This window comes from Theropithecus gelada, chromosome 2 (genome assembly GCF_003255815.1).
Source record: "Theropithecus gelada isolate Dixy chromosome 2, Tgel_1.0, whole genome shotgun sequence".
In the NCBI taxonomy this organism is placed as follows: domain Eukaryota; kingdom Metazoa; phylum Chordata; class Mammalia; order Primates; family Cercopithecidae; genus Theropithecus; species Theropithecus gelada.
This window is the reverse complement of record NC_037669.1, coordinates 50,928,847-50,952,610: the sequence shown is the minus strand read 5'-3', so window position 1 is coordinate 50,952,610 and position 23,764 is coordinate 50,928,847. Positions and strand designations below refer to the sequence as shown.

The following is a 23,764-nucleotide window of genomic DNA, read 5'->3' as shown; positions in this document are numbered from 1 at the left end:
TTGGACCCTGGTCACCCTCACTGCTCCGAGAACCGCCCTTTTCTCATCTGTCTGGGGAAGCCCCTTCATTCAGGTGGGTAATTTCCCGAATGCCATCTCATTTCTCTTAGGAGATACCTGCAAGGGTGGTCTGTTCTACTGCTGTGGAAAGGGGATGAGATCATATGCCCAATGGCATATAGTCCATAAAAAGCTGAGCAAAGACATACAAAATGTTTCTTATTCACCAGGCTCTATTCTAAGCACTGAATATAGATCCACAATATATGGCAACAACGCATGAGGTGGGGGCTGCTATTATCTGCATTTTACAGATGCAGAAACTGAGGCCCATGTGATACAACCTGTAAGGATTCAAACTTGGACAGCTGGCCGCAGAGTTTGACCCACTCCCATGCCTCAAGGTCTTGAGAACCATTCCAGTCCTACTGACTCCAGGCCTACATTCTTGCCCAGATCATCCATGTGGAGCCTGTGAGTGAACCCTGGGCTTGGCCACCATGGCCTGTGTGCCCTCCAGGATCAGATCCTCCATCCCGGCAGTGGGGACAGCCTGCTGTGAAAGGCCTGCCTCTCCGTCCTGCCCAGGAGCGGAGAAAGAACCTCCCTCAAATCCTGCCCTCCCCTCCACCTCCTTGACCAAGCCATCTATTCCTTCATTCATCAGATATTTCTTGAGCATCCACTATGTGCCAGGCACTGTTCTAGGACATGAGGAAAGTCAGATGAGGAGTTTAGATATGGCTTTGCCTTCGTAGAAGGACAGGCAGCAGGATAATGCCACTCCATGGCAGTTGAGGACTTTGAAGGAGGTGACACAGGGCAGTGATGAGAGTGGGGGACATCGGGGGTGGTGACTTGAGCGGAGAGGTCAGGGGGCTCTCTAGGGGCAGAGAAGGCATCAGGCCAAGTGGTAGCCTGAGTGATGGCACTGACGTGGTGTGGTCAGCTAGTGGCAGGAGCCGGTGAGCCAGGTTGGCACCGGAGGAGGTGAGGCTGAGGGCAGGTACGGATTCTGCCAGCCCTTCCTCTCCCCAGAATCAGAGAAAAGATTCCTAGAGCCACAGAAACAAAGCCAGGGGGCTCCTACTGGAATGATAGCTTCAAGGAGGATGGGAGACTTGCTCAAGGTCACCAGTGACTCAGCAAGACCAGAAGATCCCCCGGGCTCCCTCACCTCCCCCATGCCCTCCTTACCTTTCAATCCACCCACATCTCCCAGGTAAAGTTTTCATCCAGAAGCCCAGAGACCTTCCCTCCTGGGATATCCCAGGTGACTTCAGCTCAGAACTCAGGTAAGATGGAACCTGTCAGTCCCTCCTGTGTACTTCTCATTCACTGGGGGAGCCCCAAGCAAGGACTCTGCCTCTCTGAGTCTCAGCTTCCCCATCTGTGAAGTGGGAACCCTTAGGAGGACATCGCCAAGTCCTGAAAATTAAATGAGACCTCTGTGGAATGAAGCCTCTGTGGAGCTCCCAGAAGGTGCTTGATAAAGAACGATACGTATTATCACTGAGATGAAAATGGGGAGCCCAGCTGACGCCCTCTGTGGTTCCAGCTCCATAATGATCCCGGCGGGTACAGAGGAAATAAACTGATGTCCAAGCCTGCCCAAAAGATTCCATTCCACCGCCCTGTGCAGCCACTGTAAATGGTTTGCACCGGAATATTATCTGGGTGTATTTACGGTATCTTACTGGAAACCACAAAGTGCATTGTATTTTTTTTTTCTTTTGCTATTTAAAGCCAATGGGTCAGAGAGCAAGCAATCTGCAGTGACACAAGCTGAAATATACGATTTGGAAAATATACAGATGGAAAAAGGTTGCACTTGCCAGCCCCATGGCATGGCAGTTCATAGCCCCTCTGGGCTCAGAATGCCACATTGGGCTGTCTCATCAAGAGGAACCAGGGAGCCTCACAATGAATAACTGGAAGATTTGGGGGTGCAGGGAGCTGTGTCTGGGCTGAGCTTGGTAAGGTAACAGGCCCTCAGCTAGGGAAACTGGGGAGGGGTGTGTGCAAGCCCCAGCCTCTGTCTTTCTCCATCCAAGGGTCTCTCTCCCTACTGAGCAAGGCCAGAGCACGCTGCTGACCACTTGCCAACGGTCAGCATCTGCTCCTTCCTGGCTTCATGGCTTTGCACATGCTGTTCCCTCAGCCTGCAATTGTCTTCCTTGTTCCATCTGCCTGCTAAGGGGCAGGGAATGTAGCGCAGGAGGTTTTAAAGCAGAGCCCTGGAGGTGGATAAATCTGGGTTTATGTCCTGGCTCCCTTTTCCTGGCAGTGGGACCTTGAGTGAGTTAACTCACCTCTCAAGGCCTTAGTTTCCTCATTTGTAAAGTGGGAATAACAAAATATCTACCTCCCAGGGTTGTTGGGAGGATTAAATAACCAAATGCACATGACAAGCTCAGCCTGCATTTGGTAAGGCACCAATAAACAATAGCTCTTACTAGATGCATTATTGGTTAGCACCATATCCATCAAGCCACGGCTCCAAAGTTCCCTACTCTGAGGTGCCTCCCAAATGTCCCTTCCCTCCACTTGTGGCCCAGCACCCTGTCCATCCTTATTTTGTATTGAATTGAATGATCAGTCTCTCGCCGCTAGGCTGTGGGGGCCTGGATTATTTATCTGTGAAGCCTCAACAGTTGAATGAATGAATGTGCATGTGAAAGCAAGTGTGTGTGTGTGTGTGTGTGTGTCTGCATGTTGCATGCGCATGCACGCCTGCCTGCCTGCCTGTCTACCATATGAAAGCTGGGAAGAGAACATTATAACAAAAGACTCATCTCAGAGAATAGTGTCAGGAGAGCTAAAACCCAGGATGAACTGAGGCTTGCAAAAAAAAAAAATGCAAACGAGACAAAAAGTCCTTTGTTAGCTGCATTCTAAGCAAGAATAAGGAAAGAATAGGTCTTTTGCTTGGGCAAGATGGCGCATTGTTAAGAAATGGCAGAGAGAAAATGGAGCTGGCCCGCCCCTTGCTTCTGTCTCTCTCACTGGAAAGGTCTTCAAATCCATCCTTCTAAGCATTCACCAGCTCACCAGACATGTGTTGCACTCTCACAGCCCTAGATGAGTAAAATGATGGAGTCCTTTTTGCAAGATGTGGGGACTCCTAGACGTAGGGATCCCCAGACATGGGACCCTCAGCCCAGGCCATCACCTTGGGGAGAGGAGAGAGCTGCTCAAGTGACTGCCCAAGAGAAGTGGCGACAAATTCTACAGAGGCAGAAGCCCAGAAATGCATCAGAGTTTCCCAGATTGTAGACAGAGGAGGGTGGACTCCAGGGGTTGACTCCTAGGTCATTGTGCCCATCCCTGGAAAAATTCCGGCAGGGGGGTACCAAACAGGAGGCCGTGAGCATGTGGAAAAGAATGCACCCATCCCCAGCAGCACACGGCGGGAAATCACCATTTCTTTGCCGATGATAATGCCGGAGACATAGCAACTTTCTGTGTGTGCAAGGAATTTGATTATCTTCCTACATCCTGTCTCTCCTCTGATTAAATACCTCTGACAACTTCCCTCCCAAGCAAACCCCCTGAGGCTGATCCCAAAACCCTGCAGGATGCCTGGTCCCACCTCTTCCCCCAGCTTCTTTACCCTCCCTACCCTACGCCCTGCAGTCCCTCGTGCCAAGCCACTCTGGATCCCAGAGCTCCTGTTTGGGTCACCCAGCCAAGCCCTTCCTGCTGCCACTCCCCTTCCCCTCCTGGGTTGTGGATGGCCCCTACTTCAGGTGACCCGTACAGGCAGCTTCTGTGCTCATCTCCCAGTGCCTATTTCTCTTCCACTAGATCCTCAGAGCACTTTTCAGCCTCGTCTTCCTAGTGTGTCCCCGCCGGACAGCAAGTGCCCTGGACAGAGCCTGCACCCCAGCATTTACTGCAGAGATTCTAGTAAATATCTGTAGGATGAAGACGTGAATAAATGAGTGGACATACAAGTGGAGGAGTCTTATCCCATGAATGTTTAACTTGCATAAATTGAACGAAATGTACCAGAAAAAAATAAAATATTATATACTTATATTGTGGATATATACACTTCATTCTATACACTGCATATATATATACACACACATATATATACACACATTGCCATATATACATTTTACATGTATGTGCATGCTTTTCTGTACTTGTATGGAAACACAGGTATTCTGAATTTTATGCATGATTGAAGGGATTTTCAATGGTAATGTGGATTAGAATGGATTTCACTGCCCATGGCAATGTCAGAAGTGAGGATGTGCCTCTTCTGTACCCTTGGGGAAAGATATGGAAATTGGTGATAGGTGGATATACTTTTTGGTAGATTCCAAGTTGATGTATAAACCACATTCTGAGTATGGTCAATCTGTGAGGGTCTCCAGGGTGATATTCCCCAGTGTGTGTGCCCCTGAAGAGCAGCTCCACTAGACAGTCAGTGAGTCCAAGGATGGAAATGAGTGGACCCTCCAGATTGAGTCAGCTCAAGCTGCTGTCTTGTCCGCAGGACGTTTCAGCACCTTTAATATGCTGGCAGGCATCCTGACTCTCCAGGAGCAGGCAGTATAACATGCTGAGTTCCCCCATTTTAAAAAGACACCCATGGGAATGTCCTTTTCTCCCCAGGGCAGCTGGCAGTAGGCAGTGGGTGGAGCCTGGGAACTGGTGATCTGCTGAGCAGACCCTGGGCACAGCTCCTCTTGAATCATGCCATAACGGTCTTTCCTAGGCACTAGACCTAGTCAACATTTTTATCCCATTTTAAGCCAATGCAGAGATGGGCAGGAGAGCTAACAGAATGGTTGATCAAATTGACATTAAAAAGATCTTGATGAGTGAGACTGCCCAGCTAGGATGGATCTCAAAGAAAATGTGCAGAAATGAACATGCAGTTTTGTATTTGGGGTGAGAAATGAACAGCAGTCACTCACACGACAGAGAAAATGGAGCACCTACTGTGCATGAGGCGCTCCCAGACCCGGGATTCAGAAGATAAACAAAGCAAGGCCTGTCTTCAAGGACTCAGAGCAACTGGGGCCACACAAGGTAGAAAGGAGCTGGCCTGCCTGGGGGCTATGCACTTCTTCACGTGTTCCATGAGGACCTACTGTGTGCCAGGCCCCAGGACAGATGCTGGAGGTATGGGGAGAAGAGGATCAGCAGATCTGGGCCCCATGGAGCCTCATGATGGCAGAGAAGACTAATGTCAGATGGGTTCTTACAAAAGTAAACAAAGTCACTTCCAAAAGTGGTGAGTGCTTTAAAGACAACCGTGCAGGGTGCCCTGTCGGGGAAGGGTGGAGGATGCTGTCTTGGGCAGGATGGTCCAGGAAGACCTCCTGGAGGAGGTGGCCTTTGAGTGGAGACCTGCATATGCAGGAGAGGACAGGTTGCCCACCATCACTCAGTGGCTTCTCCCAAGTACCCTCTGTGCCATCTTCTGCTGCAGAGAAGAGTTGGGACAAGGGGCTGCTCTGGTACTCGTGGTGTCCCTAGATCCACTGAGCACCCCAACAGGGACTGTATCCTCCATGTCCCAGGCACTGGATCAGAGGCCCCTGATCCCTCACAGAGCTGCCTTCTGGCCAGAGAGACAGACAATAATAACAACACAGCTACGATGTATGGGCACTTCCTGTGTGCCAGGCACTGTTCTGAGTGCAGTAAGCAACCTCATCCTCCCACCACCTGTAAGAATGGTGCCATTATCACTCCCGTTTGGTCAAGGCCCACTGTTGGTAAATGACCAAGCAGGAAGCGTCAGGGCTGAACCACTACACATCGCTGCACAGATGAGCAAGTTAGAGAATACATCCTGAAGTAAAAAAGTGACATAAAGAAAAATGCTACACAGTGAGAGTGGACAAGGAGAGGCGGTGTACACTGGAGAGGGGGTAATGAAGCTTCTCCGAGGCCTGACAGGTGAGCAGAGGATAGAAAGACAGAGGGAGTGAGTCAAGCTGGCAAAGAGCATCCAAGCAGAGGGAACAGTGAGGGAAAGGCCCTGAGGTGGGAGGGACTTTGGCATAGGTCCATAAAGGAGCAGGGAATGGGTGTGCATTTTATTCTCAGAACAACAGGAAACCGCGGGAGGGTTTTACACGGCAGGATGCCACACTCAGAGCAACACGGAGAAGATGTCATGCTGGATGGCTGCATAGGTTGCAGGATGAAAGGGAGGAGGTGGGGTGCATTTGGAGGTTGATGTCATTGTTCAGGCAGCAAGTATCTGAAGATGGCGGTTTGAATCGGGAGGTGGTGGTGAAGGTGGTGAAAACTGGACAGATTGGGGTATATAGTTTGGAGGTAGAGTCAAAACGGTCAGCTTAGACTAGTAATCACCAAGAAAATCTAGAGCGTGGGTCCCGGGTTCCTCGAGCTTGTGTGCATATGACACGGCACACAGGCCTCCTGGAAGCGGGGAGGGGATGTTACCAACGGATAACAATGTGCCAGGCTCTTACACCCCGTATCATGTAATGCCACTACCACCCAGTAAGGTGGGTGCTTGGCTCCCCCATTCTGCAGACTGTCAGAAAGGTGAAGTACTCACTTAAAGTCATCTGCAAGGTAAGGGTGGGGCTGGGATGCAAACCTGGCCATGTGACTCTGATTTCAGTACTCACTTGGCAGCCCCACACCTGCAACAAGACAAGGGGTTCTCAAATACATAGCAGACTTGAGAATCTCACCCGTGGCAGGATCGCACAAACAGAAGAATCCCTCCAGCGAGGGGGGACTCACGACCGATTTCAGCTCTGCCACGAAACAGCCACATGATCTTGGACACTCTCTGCCTGGCTCATAGCCTGTCTCCCAGGAACAAGATGGAGGTGGACACACTTTCTTTCAGGGGTGCCAAGGACCCAATGAAGTGACGGATGAGAAAGGGCAGTCTTGGCTCCTGGTCCACACTGATCCTCAGTGAAAAGACACAAGATAGAGTGAAGCCCCCCACAGCCCACTCATCCTGAGGAACCCACTCACCCCGAGGCATTGCCTGGTCTAACCCTGGTTTCCCTGCACTGTGACTACAACCACACTGGCCAAATCCAATGGGAGAACCCACAACCCAACAGAAAAATGGGGACAAAGCATGAAGAGGTAACTCATGGAAGAGCGAACATGCACAGCCAGTAAATACAGGAGGAGATTTCAACCTCATCACTTCTCAGGGAAGTGCAGATCAGGATGCTGTTGAGATTGTCTTTCTCACCCACTCACTGGGCAGACATGCAGCTGGCCAGTCCCAGGGTTGGAGCTGCACCGCCACTAGGGGAGGAGCTTGGCACAATAGCAATTCAATCCAACCAAAATGAAGTCATTTACTTTGGGGGAAGATCTCCATATGATATATTAAACATAAATAAACTAGGGAATGGGAAACTCAAGATTCAAGATAGGGAAAGCGTAGCCAGGGAGGGAGAGGCAGGGGAGACATGAGGGAGGCTCACAGAGGTGGATGACAAGTTGTGTTGGGGGTGAATTCGAGGGACGTCACAGTATTATTTAAGAAAAGCAAATGGCCGGGTGCAGTGGCTCACACCTGTAATCCCATTGCTTTGGGAGGCCAAGGCAGGATTGCTTGAAGCTGGGAATTTGAGACCAACCTGGGCAACACAGTGAGGCCCCTGTCTCTACAAAACAACAGAAAAGAATTAGCCAGGTGAGGTGGCGTGTGCCTGTAATCCCAGTGGAAGGATTGCTTGAGCCCAGGAGGTGGAGGCTGCAGTGAGCTATATTTGCACCACTGCACTACAGCCTGGGTGACAGAGCGAGACCCTGACAGAAAAGGAAAGGAAAGGAAGGAAGGAAGGAAGGAAGGAAGGAAGGAAGGAAGGAAGGAAGGAAGGAAGGGAGGGAGGGAGGGACAAAGAGGGAGAGAGAAAGTGAGAGAGAGAACGTGAGAGAGAGAGAAAAGGAGAGAGAGAGAAAGTGAGAGAGAAAGAGAGAAAGAGAAAGAGGGAAAGAGAGAGGGGGAGGAAAGAAGGAAGGAAGGAAGAAAGAAAGAAAAAGAAAGAAAGAGACAAAGAGGGAGAGAGAAAGTGAGAAAGAGAACGTGAGAGAGAGAGAAAGGGAGAGAGAGAGAAAGTGAGAGAGAAAGAGAGAAAGAAAGAGGGAAAGAGAGAGAAGGGGAGGAAGGAAGGAAGGAAGAAAGGAAGGAAGGAAGGAAGGAAAACAGAGAGAGAAGGGAAGGAATAAAGAAAGGAAGGGAGAAAGAAAGAGGAAGAAAAGAAAGAGGGACAAAGAAAAGAAAGAAAGAGAGAGAGGAAGAGGGAAAGAGAGAGAGGGAGGGAGGGAGAGAGGAAGGAAGGAAGGAAGAAGGAAAAGAGTGAGAGAAAGGAAGGAAGGGAGAAAGAGAGAGAAAGAAAGAAAGAGAAAGAAAGGAAAGAAAGAAACAAAGAAAGGAAGAAAGAAAAGAAAGAAAGAAAGAAAGGAAGGAGGGGGAGGGAGGGAGGGGGGAGGAAGGGAGAGAGAGAAGGAGAGAAAGAAAGAAAAAAGAAAGAAAAGAAGGAAGGAAAGGAGAGAAAGGAAGGAAGGAGGGGAGAAAGAGAGAGAGAAAGAAAGAAAGAAAGAGAAAGAAAGGAAAGAAAGAGACAGAAAGAAAAGAAGAAAGAAAGAAAGAAAGAAAGAGAAAGAAAAAGAGAGGGAAGGGGGAGGGAGGGAGGAAGGGAGGAAGAGAGAGAGAGAAAGAGGAGAGAAAGAAAGAAAAAAAGGAAGGAAGGAAGGAAAGAAAGAAAGAAAAGAAAGAAAGAAAGAAAAAGAAAGAAAGAAAGAAAGAAAGGAAGAAAGGAAGAAAGGAAGAAAGGAAGAAAGAAAGAAAGAAAGAAAGAAAGAAAGAAAGAAAGAAAGAAAGAAAGAAAGAAAAGAAAGAAAGAAAGGAGTCTAGAGGGAAGTGAAGGCCTTCTTATATCCCACCGCAAGGGTCACACTGTGCCTTGGTAGCAGTTGGTCAAACCGATGTGGGGCCACACATCCCACTCAAATAATCCCTGGCATTCAAGGGTCTTGACAGCTAGCCTGCCATCTCACAGGGGACTCCCTGAGCCATTGTCTCCTGAGGCTGCAGGCCCCTGTTGACTCCCTCCATAGCTCTCACATGACCATGTCTTTGCTCTGTTGTTTCCTCTGCCTAGGATCCCACTCACCGGTAAATTTCTCCCCACCCTCCAAGTCCCAGATGAAGGGCCATCTCCACTGTCCAGATCCCACCTTCCATCCCGAGGTCTCACTTCTGAGAGCCCACCACACCCCCTATGCCTCTCCCTAAAGCCTGAACCATGCTGCACTCCGGTCACTCACTGCTGTGGACTGAGTCAATACCTCAGAGTGTGACTGCATTTGGAGACAGGAAATTTAAAGAAGTATTATAATTAAGTTAAAATGAGACTGTTAGTGTGGGCCCTAGTCCTATATGACTCGTGTCCTTATAAAAAAGGAGACCAGGACACAGGAGATCCCTGGGGCACATATACAAGGGGAAAGGCCGTGTGAGAACCCAGGGAGAAGGTGACAAGCCCAATAGAGAGGCCTCTGAGAAAGCAGCCCTGCTGACACCTGGATGGCAGACGTCCGGCTTCTGAAACTGGACAGTACATTTCTGCTGTTTAAGCTACCTGGTCTGTGGAGATTTGTTCTGGCAGCCCTAGTAGACTAGTACACTCGTGAGCAGTTCCTCTTCCCTGAGAGATGGTCTGGGTGGGGCTACCTGGCTGGGCCAGAAAAAGCACTGTTGCCCTTGGCCACTGTGATTAGTTTGGGATGGGCACACAACCAAAAGTAAAGCCCCATTAGTTGGTCCAATCTGAGTGAATCTTAGAACTTCTGCAAGTGCTGCTAGAGAAAGGCCAAGGCTCTTTCTGGGGGTACTTGAACCTGGAAGTTGTGTCACTGTAGGTGCAAAGGCCATCCTGCTGGTCCTGGGGTTGATGGATGCCAATGCTACCTCTGCTCCTGTCCATTTCGAAAGTCAGCACTACGCCCTGGCTCTCCAGTTCCTTAAGCATACATAAGTCCCCTTTTAACCAGAGGTGGCTTGAATTGGGGTTCAATTTCTAACATGCAACGGGACTTTACCTGGTACATGCCCATTGCTGCCCCTCAGCTCTATGCAGGAAACCTGAACACTCAGAAGGGAGCCAAGCATGGGATAAATAACTCTTCCTCTTCAGTCACAGAGCTCCAGCTGGTCTCATGTCCACTCTGAATACAAGATTACACTTCCCAGCTTCTCTTGCAGCTAGATGTGACCATGTGACTAAGTTCTGGCCAATGATATGTAAGCAGAAGTATGGGGTGGAGCTTTGAGAAGTTTCTCTTTAAAGGCAGACAATGGGTCCTGGTGTTCAAAGTCAGGACTTGATGACCACAGCTCCAAAGGCCAGATCCTCACCCCTGCAAGACAGCCCTTGTTAGCTGGTCATTCCCAGAAAGTGGCAACCCCATGGGGGTGAGAGCACTGAGGAGGAGCCCAGTGACCCTAAATGTGATGCTTGCTTCCTGATGTCCTGGAGCAGGACACCTTTCTACATATGAGGAAACCTAAGCTCAGGGCAGTTTCAGACTGTCGGGGCTCTCATCTTGATTCATCTTCCTCTTCCCACTGCGACTACCCTAGAAGTCCAGACCAGAGTGACTCCCTCCTTCCTTAGCAGGCCTTTAGGTTGTCACCCTCCCTCCCTCCTAGCTGGCCCTTAGTTTGTCACTCTCCCTCCTTCCTGGCTGGTGGCTTTCAAAGCAGGTCTCCATGGCCATCACTGAGGCTGAGCCACCATCACCTCCTTCCTGGAAGACTCAACCAGACTCCTGACTCCCACTGCCATCCTACCCTGCAGTTCATGCTTTTCCCAGCAGCCAGAGTGATGATGCTAAACCCGAAGTCGGATGCTGTCCCTCCCTTATTGTCTCCCCTTCAGAAGGTCTCTATTCCCATGAAGGGAAATCCAGATCCCCTGCCCTGGCCTGAGGGATACTGCACCATCCAGCTCCTGGCTCCCTGAGCCTTCCCCTTCAGCCTTCCTCACTCTACTCCAGCCACCCCAGGCCCCTCGCTGTTCCTCAAGCCACCCCCAAGCACGTTCCACCTCAGGGCCTTTGCACCTACTGTTCCCTTTGCCTGACATGCTCTTCCCCCAGACATGCCCATAGCTCACCTCCCTCACAAATCCAGCGCCCTTCCCTGGCCACACACACTGGAACAGGAGCCTCCAGCCACAATGGACACCCAATAACTTGGTGAATGCATGAATAAATCAACAAGTATTAAAATGAATGAATGACCTTATACCCCCTCTTTCATGAATCTTCTAAAATTCCTATAAGGTTGAATGGATTCCTATTCCTATTGGGGGGTATGGATTCAACCAGAGACATGACCCTCATTGGGAGTCCTGAATGCAAGTCAATGCATAATATATGCATATCAACATATATTATGTTGCCACTTTTGTGGGCCAAAAATCATTTCACAGTGGCAATTTCATAAGTTTAACCTATCCTCTGGCAGTCACTCCCACACTCAAAATCCTCCAACGGCTCCCGCTCAGAAATTCAAACTTGTTAAATTGACCCTACATACCTCCTGGCTCCAGCTCCTACTTCCTTCCAGGCTCCCCGGACCAACTGCCCTGCATCGCTATCCCAAGGATTTTCTTGGGCACCTCTCTTTGCTGGAATTCCACCAGCCACCTCTGCCTGCCAAGCCCACTAGAATGCCTCTTGCCACTGGCCTCTGCTCCTCCCTGGTGTGCACTGGCAGTATTCCTCCTCAGCCTCACTTCTACAACCATGGCCAGCTGGGGGCTGCTCAACAGGAGGGGATCCTTGTCCAGGCACTGCCCTGCACTGTAGCCCTCCTGCTGCGCCCCAGACCTCTGTGGGGACTATTCCAATGCCAGCCGATATACTGACTGTTCTGAGACTGAAAGTTATGCTGGAATGAACCCAGTCCTGAGAGGCCCTGCCACTCACTTTTGTTGACTTTGAGCAAGTCCCTTTTGAGCCTCAGTCTCCTCATCTATAACATCTTACATATCAGAAGTCACAAATTTAAAACAATGCTGGAACCCATGCCTGGGTCCCAGGAATGGTGTGTGTGTGTGTGTGTGTGTGTGTGTGTGTGTGTGTGTGAGAGAGAGAGAGAGATATCTGAGTAGAAGAAAGCACAAAAACCAAAAACCACAAGTGACAAGCAAGGGGAGGCTCACAAGACAGATTAGGCAACCTTAACTGGAGTCTCAGTGTTGATGCCACTCACTATGTGACCTGGGACAGTCCCATTCTCTCTCTGGGCCTCTGTTTCCACCTAAAAAGTGAGCCCTGGAATTGGGAAGAGGGAGAAGCAGGGCAGATGGTGCAAGGCAAAAGTCTACACAACAAAGATCCTGGAAAAGGCTTACCTCCGGAAAGGTCTCTGCCAACTTCACCAGTGGCCCAAAAAACTGGTTGCTGGTTTGCACCTCTGTCAATAAACTATTGGGGTGGTATGGATTCAACCAGAGACCTGGCCCTCACTGGGAGTCCTGAATGCAAGTCGATGCACCTGCAGGACCCCATACTGAGATCCTGTCTGCAGTTCTGTAAGGTGCAAATAAGAAGGCACTCACAGAATATGGTGACAAAACCAGGCCTGCTGCAGGGATGGGTAAGGCCTTCCAAAAGGCAATGGGAAGAAAGTGTTCAGTGGCAAGCGTGGGAGTGAAGCCCCTGCCCTCATGAAGCTGACATTGCAAACCAGTTCAGAATGGTTTCAGACAGTGTGAAGTGCTTGGCTGATGGGATGGAACTTTGAGGTGAGAGGGGACTTTTGACAAGGTTGCAAAGGTCGAGAAGACCTGGACAGGGTCAGGGGCACGGGGCTGAGGAAAGGAGCTAAGGCAGAAGAAATAGCTGGTGTCCAGCATGTTTGGGAAAAAGAACAAGGCTGAGTGAGCAGGTGAAGAGGGAAGATGGAAGCAGAGGTCAGCAGCAGCTAGATGAGCAGTGGGGATTTCATTCTGATGCAAGAAAGCCTCCAGAGGGGTTTAAGCAGCACAGTGACATGATCTGATTTACATGTAAAAGGATGATCCTGCCTGCTGGGTGCAGAAGGGACTGCAGGATGGCCAGGAGCAACAGGGAAATGCGATGGGGGAGCAATTGACAACCTGGGAACCCAGATGTGACAGCAGTGTGACCTAAGCAGGAGGTGGCAGGGATGCCCAAAGATATCCGAGGCTGACCTGACTTTCAGGGAAGTTCACAGTGCAGAAGCCAGCGTGTGGCAATTTCTGGTCCCTAATGCACATGCACACAAGCCAGAAGACACACAGCATGGCCTCCTACCACTGACCAGGGCCTCCTGGAGACCAGCATTGCTCTCTCTGACCCTTTTCCACCAGACTTTTGTTATAATTGCTTCAGAAGTTAAATGTGTGGCTCAAAACTCTACGTGTATGTATGTGTCTGCACGCACCATTCCCATAAAACAGTTTCAAAGTCAAAAGCCCACAGGGATCAAGCGGATCATGTCACAGGATTGCACAGGCTGGGCAGCAGTAGGGAGTGGTGGGGACTGTGGCAGTGAATGGGTTGCCCATTCACTGCTACAACTAAAGGGAGCTGTGTTCTCAGTTTCAGGTCTTTGCAACCATGTGGGCACACATGTAAATTATGAGTAGATCTGCCAACTTTTCAAAAGAAACCGGAAATTCCTATATTTTAGGTGAAACAAGTTTTAAAATCTGGGCTTCAATTCAAAACACAGCATCAGCACTGTATCAGAGGTTAGCATTTGGGTCACTGGTTGCTGGTTTGCACCTCTGTCAATAAACGATTGAGGGGGTATGGATTCAACCAGAGACCTGACCCTCAATGGGAGTCCTGAATGCAAGTCAATGCACATGCAGGACCCCACACTGAGGGACATTCTAGTAGGGGCAGGCAACGGAGTTCCACAGGGCACCTGAGGGTATTCTGGTGTCCCTATAGCCTGATGTCTCTATAACCTGTAAGACTCTGCTGGGGTGTTTGGGTGAGCACATACCCACTTTCAGCTCCTTCCCGAAGACGGTGCGCTCTCCCAGTGCAGAGCAGTTCCAGCGGCCATTGCGGAACTGAAACTGACACTCGTCCAGGCCCATTTGCGAGCCTTCTCCTATGACGATGATGGCATCGGGCCGGCTCTGGCAGATCGCCCGCTGTCTAGGAGCTAGGCCTGGGATCTTGTTACAGATGATGCTTGCGCCCAGAGCTACCACTGTGGAGAAGCCACTGGAGGGAGAGACACAGAGAGATGGAGCATTAGGCCAGCAAGGGGGCATGGACTAGGAACCCTTCCTAGGTGTCCAGCACTGGCCACCCCACTGCCCCCAGCAGTGGTCTCTCAACTTTTTTGATCCTGCACCCCTAACTCATGTCCATTCGAATAGAAACCCTATAATTTCTACATAGGCTCTTGTATCAATGCGTATACTCAATATCAGTGAAACACACACACTTGATTTTTGTTTTAGAAACAAGAAAAGATGATGTATGTCACAAATATGACATTGAGTGAAAAAGGCAAGTTGCCTTTGAGTTTATGGTAGGATGCAATTGAGATGAAGTTCAAAAGCATGCAAAAGAAACCCTATGTTGCTAGGGAATCATCTCTTTGGTAAAATTGTAAAGGCAAGCAAGGAAATGATGACTTCAAAGTCTCATGCAGCAGGTGCCTCTGAAGGAGTGATGGGTGTGCAGATATTCACTTTAAAAAAATCTGTTTTTTAATGTATATGTAACATATACTCTCATGTATGTATATGTTTTATTATTGAAAAAAACCTTAAAAAGTAGTTTTAAGTAGAAGTCCTGGCATTTTCTTCCTGCTGTCAATGGAGTACACGTATCCCACTCCGGGCATGACTGGCTTAGAGGATGTGTGTGACTATTATGAGGGCAATTCCTATCTTCTTCAACTATTCACTGACATGTATCAGATACCCATCATGTGCCAGGTACCATGCTAGGAGACAGCTGTGCACCTGACAGGCAAGGCCCTGCCCTCAAGGAACTAGGGAGGGTGACAACACAGGTGTCACAAATGAATAAAACAGGCCATCTCTGACAATGATATGTACTATGAAGAAAGTAAAGGAAGATGCTGGGATGGCAACCAGGGTGTGCAGGTGGTGAGGAAAGTGAGGGCCACTTTAGTTGAGGTGATCAAGGAGGACTTCCTTGAGGGGGTGACATCAGAACAGAACAGAGATCTGAATTGCCAGGAGGCATCTGTGGGAAAATCTGGAGAAGGGTATTCTGTGCAGAGGGAACAGAAAATGCAAAGTTCTAGGAGACAAGCTCGAGGTCTTCAAGGAATAGAAAGAACCCATGGAAACTGCTACAAAACCAGGGCTTGAGATGCAGGAAGATCCTGGGGAGAGGAGATGGCTGAGGGCTGGCATTTTCTCAGGTGCATTAGGCAGCACCAGGAAGCACTGAAGGGTGTAAGCAGGACCTTGACATGACCTGGTGGTCCCCGCTCCATGGAGGAAAGACCTGCGGGGTGCCAGAGCAGGAGCAGAGGGACCGGGCAAGTTAGGGTTGGTGGTGGCTTGGCTGGTGGCAGTGGTAGGGCTGCAGGTAGAGCCACTGGGCAAGTGCCTCATCCTGGGGCTCAGCTATGGGCAGTTGTTCTGGAGTTGCGATTTGTTAGAGCGAGGTTCTCCTGTACCAATAACTCGAGGAGGTGACGTGGACCCATGCCCTCCAAGAGCACAACTGATCACTCCTGCCACTTCCCTAGGCTCCTGCCACGTGCCAGCCTTCTCCCTGCAGCAGGCACTCTGTCCTTGCTGGCCTCTCTCCCTGGAAGTGCTCTCACCCCTGATCTTCACAAGCTTGGTTTCTTGTCATTATTCACATGACCTCAAGGGTCACCTCCCTGACCAGCCCAGCTAAGGGAGCCTCCCTCCCTTCCCTTCCCCTAATAAATTTCCATCACAATCTCTGTTTTGTTTACTGGATATTCTTGATTACTCATGTTCTACTGACATGTTTTCATGTATGTGTTTTTAATTTGCATGCTCACTTGATCACTTGTCTTCTTCCTGAGAGGATGAGCTCCCTGCGGGCAGGGAGGCTGTCTGCTGGTTCACTAAATGTCTACCAAATAAATGGATTGTGGCACTTCAAAGATGTGGCTCCGGGTGAGTACCTATTACATGGCAGGTGCCCCCAAATATGCATCAAATGCATCAGTAAACTTGGGCAGTGTCCCTACTATGTGCCAAGGCAGTATGGTGGGTGCTGCCACAAACAGCAGCTCATGTGACCTTTCCACACAGCCCTGTGGGGCAAGAATCATCATATAAATTTCAAATATCTGAAAATTGAGGCTCACAGAGGTTGGGACCCAGAGGAAGGTTCTCAGCTAGCAGGTGTTGGAGGTGGGACAGCCTGGCTTTGCATCTGCATCTCAGCCCTAAACCAGAGTCTAACACACACTAGGATGCTGGGAATGTCTGAGGAAGCAGCAGCATGAGAAGATTAAGTGGAGATGCTTTGGCATCATTTGCCAGGAGGACCCTCTGAGCACCTAGCTGGCCACCAGGAAATTTCTACACCAGCAGAGAGTGGATGGATTGGCATACTGGGGCCAAAAACTCATAGGTACAATAGACTAGCCCCTAAGGGTCTGGCCTAGGTTCCCATCTCAGCTTTCCTCACTTATTAGTTGTGCGATCTTAGGCAAGTTTCCTTCCTTCTGCACTTCAGTTTCTCCATGGCTAAATTAGGGTATTGATAACTAGTCTCCACCTAATTGGCTGCTATGAAAACCGCATTTGCTAGAACATGGAAAGTGCTTAGAAGGTGCCAGGCACATAGTGAGTGCCCGTAAATGTGGCGGCGGTGTTGTAATTATCACCATTCTTATTGGATCTGATTGTGGCAATAGGCTAGTGCGAGTAATAGAACTATCCGAGTGAAATAAGAATACCACAGATGCCCCACCATCAACCAGAAGCGGGTAGAGCCCAGTCACATGTGGGGAAATGGAAAAACCTAGGGACGTTGGGACTTCACCCCTCATGCCCACTATATAGATGAGTAGCCCGAGGCACAGGGAGCAGCAGCGCCTGGCCTGAAGTCACCTGCAACTCCCACCTCCCCGACCTGGACCTCTCCCCACCCCAGAGGGCAGCTTGGGGCGGAAGGGCAGCGCCCTGCAGGACTCCCTCCCTCCCTCCCGGGCAGCTGGGCCCCCGCAGGGCCAATCCGGGTAGGCCGCGGCGCTGGCGGGAGGGCGGCCCACGGGCGGGCGGGGCGTCCAGGAGAGGTTATTTTCTGCTGTTTTCCCTTTCTCTTTCCCCCGCCACCCGGGTCCCTCCTCCCCGTTTCTAATTAAAAAGGAGATAAAGCCACACGCGGTCCCAGCCAATCGGCCTGACCGGCTTCCTGGATGCTGGATGTGCGCGGGGCGGCGGGGCGCGGGCCAAGATGAAGATTAAAGCAGGGGAAAAAAGAAAAGCCACCCAGACGCGGGCGAATCAATAACACTTAAAACACACCGGCAGGCTGGCGGTACTGGCGCGAGCCCCGTAGCCGCCTCTCCGCCGCTGGTCGGGCTGGCGGCCCCTGGTCTGCTCTGCACGCACCTGCTCGCGGCAGCGGCCCGACAACTTGCGAAATCCCCGCTCCAGAGACGTGGACTGGGGAAGTGACGGGGTAGGGGGGTAGCAGTGACAAAACACAAAGGATCCTCACACACACCCCCTAGCCGCAGCCCCTGCGGTCCACCGCTCCTCAAAAGGGGCGGTAGGGGGTTCACTGATGGGGGGTGGAGGGGCAGGGTGTTCGAGACCTACCAAGCGGGCCCTTCAGCGCCAGAACCTCTATCCATGCCTAGACTCCCCCCGCCCCCCCGCCGCCCACTGCTCCGAGCTTCACACGCGTTATGTCTTAAGTACAAAGGGTGACCGGCTTTGCACAAGCAGCTCCAGGACGCGTCCCAAGCTGCCCCCTCCCACCTTCCAGCCAGAGCGCCCCCGAGCACCACCTCCTCAGAAACGTTGGGTGAAGCCAGAGGGCTGCTCGCGCGCCCGGCAGCCTCTGCTGCCCAGTTCAAGGGGGCGGGGTGTCCCGCCTCTCTCTAGCGCTTGTCTCCCTTGGTGTCTCGGGCCGCCTCTAGTCCCACCTTTGTGTGTGTTTGTTGGGGGCGGGACGTGCTGTCCCCTTGGCCCGGGAAGGGGCTCTGGGAGTCTAAGGGTCCCTGGAAATCGAGTGGTGCCAAGGTTCCGAGCGGCGGTTTATGTTTTTGCCAGCGAAAGTCCTTCCCCCTGGGTACCTGTTCCCTGTTTGCACGGACCGGCCCCGCCAGCCACCTGGGGACTGCCCAGTCTGTAGGAGCGGCTGTGCCGCGCCTCCTGAGAGAGTTCCTCTCGGGCTCCGGGGACTGAGCTCACCGAGAGCGGCTGTGGACCTGGCTTGATGTTCCTGCTAGACCTGCTGTCCCTATGCCGGTGTCCGAAGGGTCCCCGGGATGGGCTGAACCTTTGCAGCAGCTAGCCCTCCCCCAGAGTCCCTCAGGCTGGAGCGTCCCTACCGGCTGTCTCTGGTCCTGGGAGATTCCAGACTCAGAAGTCCTCAGGATGGCCAGTCCCCCTGCCTATATCTCCTGGGGCGTCCGCCTGCGGGGGGCCTTTGTGCGTCCACCGCTCCCACACCGCACCCACCCGGCCTCTCAGAGAAGCTGTGGAAGTTGGTGGCCGGCAGAGGCTCTCAGGCGGCACACCTCCCTCCCCGGGCCGTGCCAACTTTGCCAAGACACGCGCGGAAAGGGCGCAGGCAGCCCTTACCCGATCCGGAGGTAGACCATGCCCAGGCTGAGAAAGAGGTGGCCCAGGCAGCGCCGCGCTTTCCGGTTCATAGTCCCGGTTGGCCGCCGGGGCCGCGGGCCGGGCTGTGCTGATCCCGCGGGCCGGCCCCGGCGGGGCAATCAACATAGCCCGCCCGGGAGGCGCGGGCCGAGGCGTCCCCGGGGCCGTCTGTCCGTGCGCCCGTCTGCGCGCTCGGCGCCTGAGCCTCGCCAGGAGCGCGGGAGCCACGGAGCGGGAGGAGGGAGGGAGGAGCGAGCGCGGCGTGGGGCGACGCCGGGCTGCGCGCGAGCGACCGGTGCAAGTGTGCGAGACGCGGGGAGTGCGGGGGCGCTGCTGCCTCCCGCCCCCGCCCCTCCCTCCTTTCCCCCGTCCCTCCCCCACCCCCTCCCCCGCCCGCCTCCCCGGAGCGCCCGCCCCGCGCCCCTGCGCCCGCGGGACAGGGCCGCCTGCACCAGGCGCGCGCTCGTGCCTTTCCATGCGCGCTCCCGGGGGCCCCCTCCCTGCTCTGGGGTGCAGGTGGGAGGCTAGCGAGCACAGCCTGTTTGGAGGCAGGAGGAACCCGCTCGTCTCTCACCCGTCACTAACTTGCAGGTTGCAGGGCGAGTGGGCGTTGAGAGGCTGCCCTCGAGTGGAGTGGACCAGACTCGGCCGAGAGCCCTAGTGCCTTGGTCTGCTGCCCCGCTCGCTCAAGCCCGGAACAAGGAAATGGGGCTGACAGAGCACACCCCAGTTCCCCAACCCCAGCTTCAGGGGAGGGAGCCCCCTTTCGCGGAGCGACGGGCGGACTGGCTCAGCGTATTTCTTCCCTGCCCCCACCTATTCGAGGGTGTGGCAGGGGGTGGCAGAAGATACTTGGGCAGCCCTCTCTGGGATCCTGCTGTTAGCCGACAGACGGAGTCGGGCTGAGGCCCAGGAGCCCCGCGCGGAACAGCAGTGGGGCGCCTGAGCCGCAGGAGTGTGAGGGGCGCAGCTGGCCGCTCAGAGCACGCTCGCGGCGACACCAGGCGGACGCGGCGGGTGGTGCACCTTGGCCTCCCTCCCGGGAACAGAAAGCTTTAAGTGCCCTGGCCTATCCCAGGGGGCTGACCCCCTACTTTGGTGTACACCCCATTCAGTGAGCAGGGGGAGTCTAAGTGTCCCTGGAAATTGGGTGGTGCCAAGACTCCGAGCGGCAGTTTATGTTTTTGCCAGCGAATGTCCTTCCCCCGGGTACCTGTTCCCTGTTTGCACGGACCGGTCCCGCCTGCCACCTGGGGGATGTCCAGTCTCTAGGAGCGGCTGTGCCTGCGCCTCCTGAGAGAGTTCCTCTCGGGCTCCAGGCACTGAGCTCCCTGGGAGCGGCTGTGATCCTGGCTTGGTGTTCCTGCTGGACCTGCTGTCCCTATGCCCGGGTCTGGCAAATCTGAACTCAGGTTTCAGCTGAAGACACCGAGGCTCAAGAGGGTGAAGGTGTTTGCCCAGAGTCAACAGCTAGTGAGTAGCAGAACCATATGGGAAACAAAGTATGCCCAACTGTAGTAATCTCCTGCACCCAGGCTTGCCTATCCTTCAAGATTGCCTTTCTAAATTACACATACACACACACACACGCGCCACCATTCAGGCATTCATTCACATTCCATATTCTGTGCCAACCACGATGGTGGGCACCGTGGACATAAGGAAAAAGAAAGGCTAGAGTCTTTCCTCTTGGGGCCAGGAAGGAGGCAGATCATAAGTGAACAAGAACAGGAGTTACAGATAGTAGACCATTAAGCAGGGTGATGGGAGAGGGAATACTGGGTGTTGGAGGGTTAATTTTAGATCTGAGGAGGTGGCATTTGAGCTGAGGCCTGAAGGACACAGCATCAGGGGTCCAGCACTGCAAGAAGGGTACCAGCAGGTGCAAAAGCTCAGGGGTGGGCATAAGCCCCAGAGAGGAGATGGTGGGCTATGATAGAGAGAGAGAGAAGGCCTGAGCTTGAAGGGAGATGGGCTACGCAGATCCACAAGGCTGTGTGGGCACGTCAAGGAGCTTGGATTTCAGTGGTGTGTTCAGTTGGGGACATTGGAAGGATGAAGAAGAGGGTGACTGATCTGATTTATGTGTTCAAAAGCTCCCTGTAGCTGTCCTGTGGGAACACACTGCGGGAATGGGAACAGGTGAGTAAAGTGCACCGTCAAGCAGACCAGAGAGGAGATGACAGTGGGGATTCAGGTGAGACATTGGTGGTTTTGGGTTAGGGTGGTGCTCTTAGAACATGACCACAAAATTATTTGACACTCCTCCCATGAAGAAGTGGGTTCTCTGTGCTCTCCCTGCGTGAATCTGGGTGAGCTTGTGACGGCTTCCACCGATAAGATGTAGTAGAAGTGATGCTCAAAATTACAAGTCTTCATGATAAAAGACAATGCAGTCTTTGTTTTGTTGGCTGGAGCACCAGTGCTGGGGCCCTGAGCCACCATGGTAGAGGCCTAGAGGCCACCAGGCTGTGAGGAAGCCCAGGCATAGGCAGAGGACACCTGTGCTTGCTCCAGCCCATAGTCCCAGGTGAGTTTAGCACTGGAGTCACCTTGCTCAGGTGCCAGAAATGTGGGTGAAGGTACCCCCACCATCGTGTCATGCTGGCTTTGTGTCTGCCAAGCTAAGGCATGGTGGACGGTGGCTGTGTAGTACACCCAGTGTACCCTGCCCAACTTCCTGAGCCCTATAACTTGTGAATATGATTGTTTTACACCACTAAGTTTGGAGGCGGTGCTTATTACACAGCAGTTGTAACTAGGACAATAAGGGTGGAAGTGGGGTGCAGAGAGGAGAAAAGGACCCAGGATATGGGGTGGGGCCTGTGTCTTGCACAGACAGGACTTAAAAGGATTCAGGGGAGAGGGTGGAGGGGTACAGAAAGAGAAAGAGGAATGATAGGTGACCCCGATGTTGGCTGGAGCATTTGGGTGAATGGAGGTGCCTTGTAATGATCTGGAGATGGTTGGAGAAGCTAAGGGTTTGGTAAAGTAAATCACAAGGTCTGTCCTGGCCATGTTCTTCCTTCTGGCATTCTTCCTCCTCCTCTTCCTCCTCTTCCACCCACAGATGCAGTCAGCACAAGCCCTGAGCAGTCTACCTCCAAAGAATGTCTCAAATATGACCTTTATTTTCCGCATTCACCATCATTCCTAGACCAAAGTTTCACTCATGTCGTGAATGCTGGGATGTACTTGTGACCCAATGTCAGGCCAGGTGCTAGGCACATACCAACAGCTCAGTACAGGTGCTGGGTGCATTGGAAGGTGAGGGAGGAGGAGGAAGAAGAGGAGGAATACAGGAGGGAAGAATATGGCCAAGACAGATCAGTAGATCAAATAAACCCAGTCTCTGCCCCTCCTGGAGCAACCCATCTGAGGACCGATTTCATGATCAAACATATAGGTAGCACTATTACATGCCAGGCACTGTCATTTACAGCCTCAGCGTATCAACTCACTGAATCACCTGAAAATGCCAAGAGGCAGGTGCTCCACTTGTTGATATCATTATCACAGCCATCATTATTTGATAGTATGAGGAAAGTGAATCAGGGAGGGATTGAATAAAGTACAAAATTCCCACAGCCAGTCCATGGCCGAGCTGGGCTTCAAACCTAGAGAATACTGATTTCAGCATCTGCTCTTAATCTACCCCCCAGCCCCATTCGGCTGCGTATCTAATGGAGGAGGGCGAAAGACTTGGGACACTCCAGTAGGAAACAAGGTGTTAGGCACCAAGATGTGTGGTGCGCAGAGGGCTGTTGGAACACAGAGGAGCTCCTCATCCAGTCTCAGGGGATCAGGGAAGGCTTCCTGGAGGAAGTGTTCCTAAAGTGGGATCCTAAAAGAATGAACTGGTATTAAGCAAGTAGAGTTTTTGAAACCAGAGGAAACAGGGCCACAGAGGTTCAAGGTGCCTGGATATTGGGGTGTTAGAGGGAATAAGGGTGGAAGAAGATATGCAGGGAAGAGGCCCCATAGGGAGTTTAGGGACACAGGGCATATTAAGAGGGGCAGGGGTGTTACATGATCAGGTTTATGTTCCACAAGTTTCATGGTGGCTGTTGTGGGAGCCAAAGGAAGAGGCAAGAGAGGAGGGCAAGTCAGGAGGTCTCAATATTACCTGTGGGAGAGAAGGCTTACCCTGGACAAAACGGTGGCAGACGGCGGGGAGAGAAGGGGGTGGATTTGAGAGCGAGTTTGAAGGCAGGATAGACAAGATGGGGAAGGCCTCCAGGACAGTGTCCTGTCCTGTGAGAGTGTGTGGCTGGTGAGAAAAATACAGAATGGTGACCCAGAGAGCAGGAGGTCTCAGGGGCTGAACCTTGGTTTTGGACATACTGAGTCTGAAGTATCTGTAGGTCACTGAAGGGTGACTGGTGCTTGGGGAGAGGCTTTGGGCTGTTACTTCTAGGTTGGATATCCCCAGCTAGAAGTGGGCAGACATTCAAATCAAGGCAAGGAGAGGACACCCTGGGAGACTAAGAAGGATGAGTGGGGAAGGCCCAGTGCAGAGGCCCAGGAATTCAGCATGATTTAAAGAACCAGCTGGGGAAATGGAGTGACAAAAGGTAACAAAGACAAGCCTGAGAGGCAGGGAGTTCATCAGAGAGTGAGAGAAGGAAAAGGAATTTATAGTGTCTGGCTTCACAGGGAAGGAAGGAGAGGCAGAACTAAAAAGGGTTCCATCTTATCAGCCTAGCGTCCAGAGATCTTTATGGTCTAGCTCAAAATTACCTTTACAGCCTCCACTTTCCCCAAACACTTGTGCCCATATCACAACAAATTGGTGGGTTGCCACTAGCATTTATGAAAAGAAATAGATCAGAAAATAACAGGACATTATGCATAAGGTTCCAACTGTGTGTGTGTGTGTGTGTGTGTGTGTGTGTGTATTGGATGTGTATGTGTATACTTTGTGGATT

At 52.0% G+C, this 23,764-nt stretch overlaps 1 protein-coding gene across 1 annotated transcript in view; it reads right to left on the bottom strand.

Annotated features, from left to right (window-relative positions):
- Window positions 1–19,189, bottom strand: part of WNT7A (Wnt family member 7A) — a 56,996-nt gene extending 37,807 nt beyond the window's left edge. The window contains exons 1-2 of the mRNA XM_025377159.1: window positions 18,816–19,189; window positions 14,024–14,250 (exon numbers count right to left, since the gene is read on the bottom strand). Coding sequence (XP_025232944.1) covers window positions 14,024–14,250; window positions 18,816–18,886 — 298 coding nt within the window. The 5' untranslated portion in view covers window positions 18,887–19,189. The remainder of the gene's footprint in view (window positions 1–14,023; window positions 14,251–18,815) is intronic.
- Window positions 19,190–23,764: the final 4,575 nt, after the last annotated feature.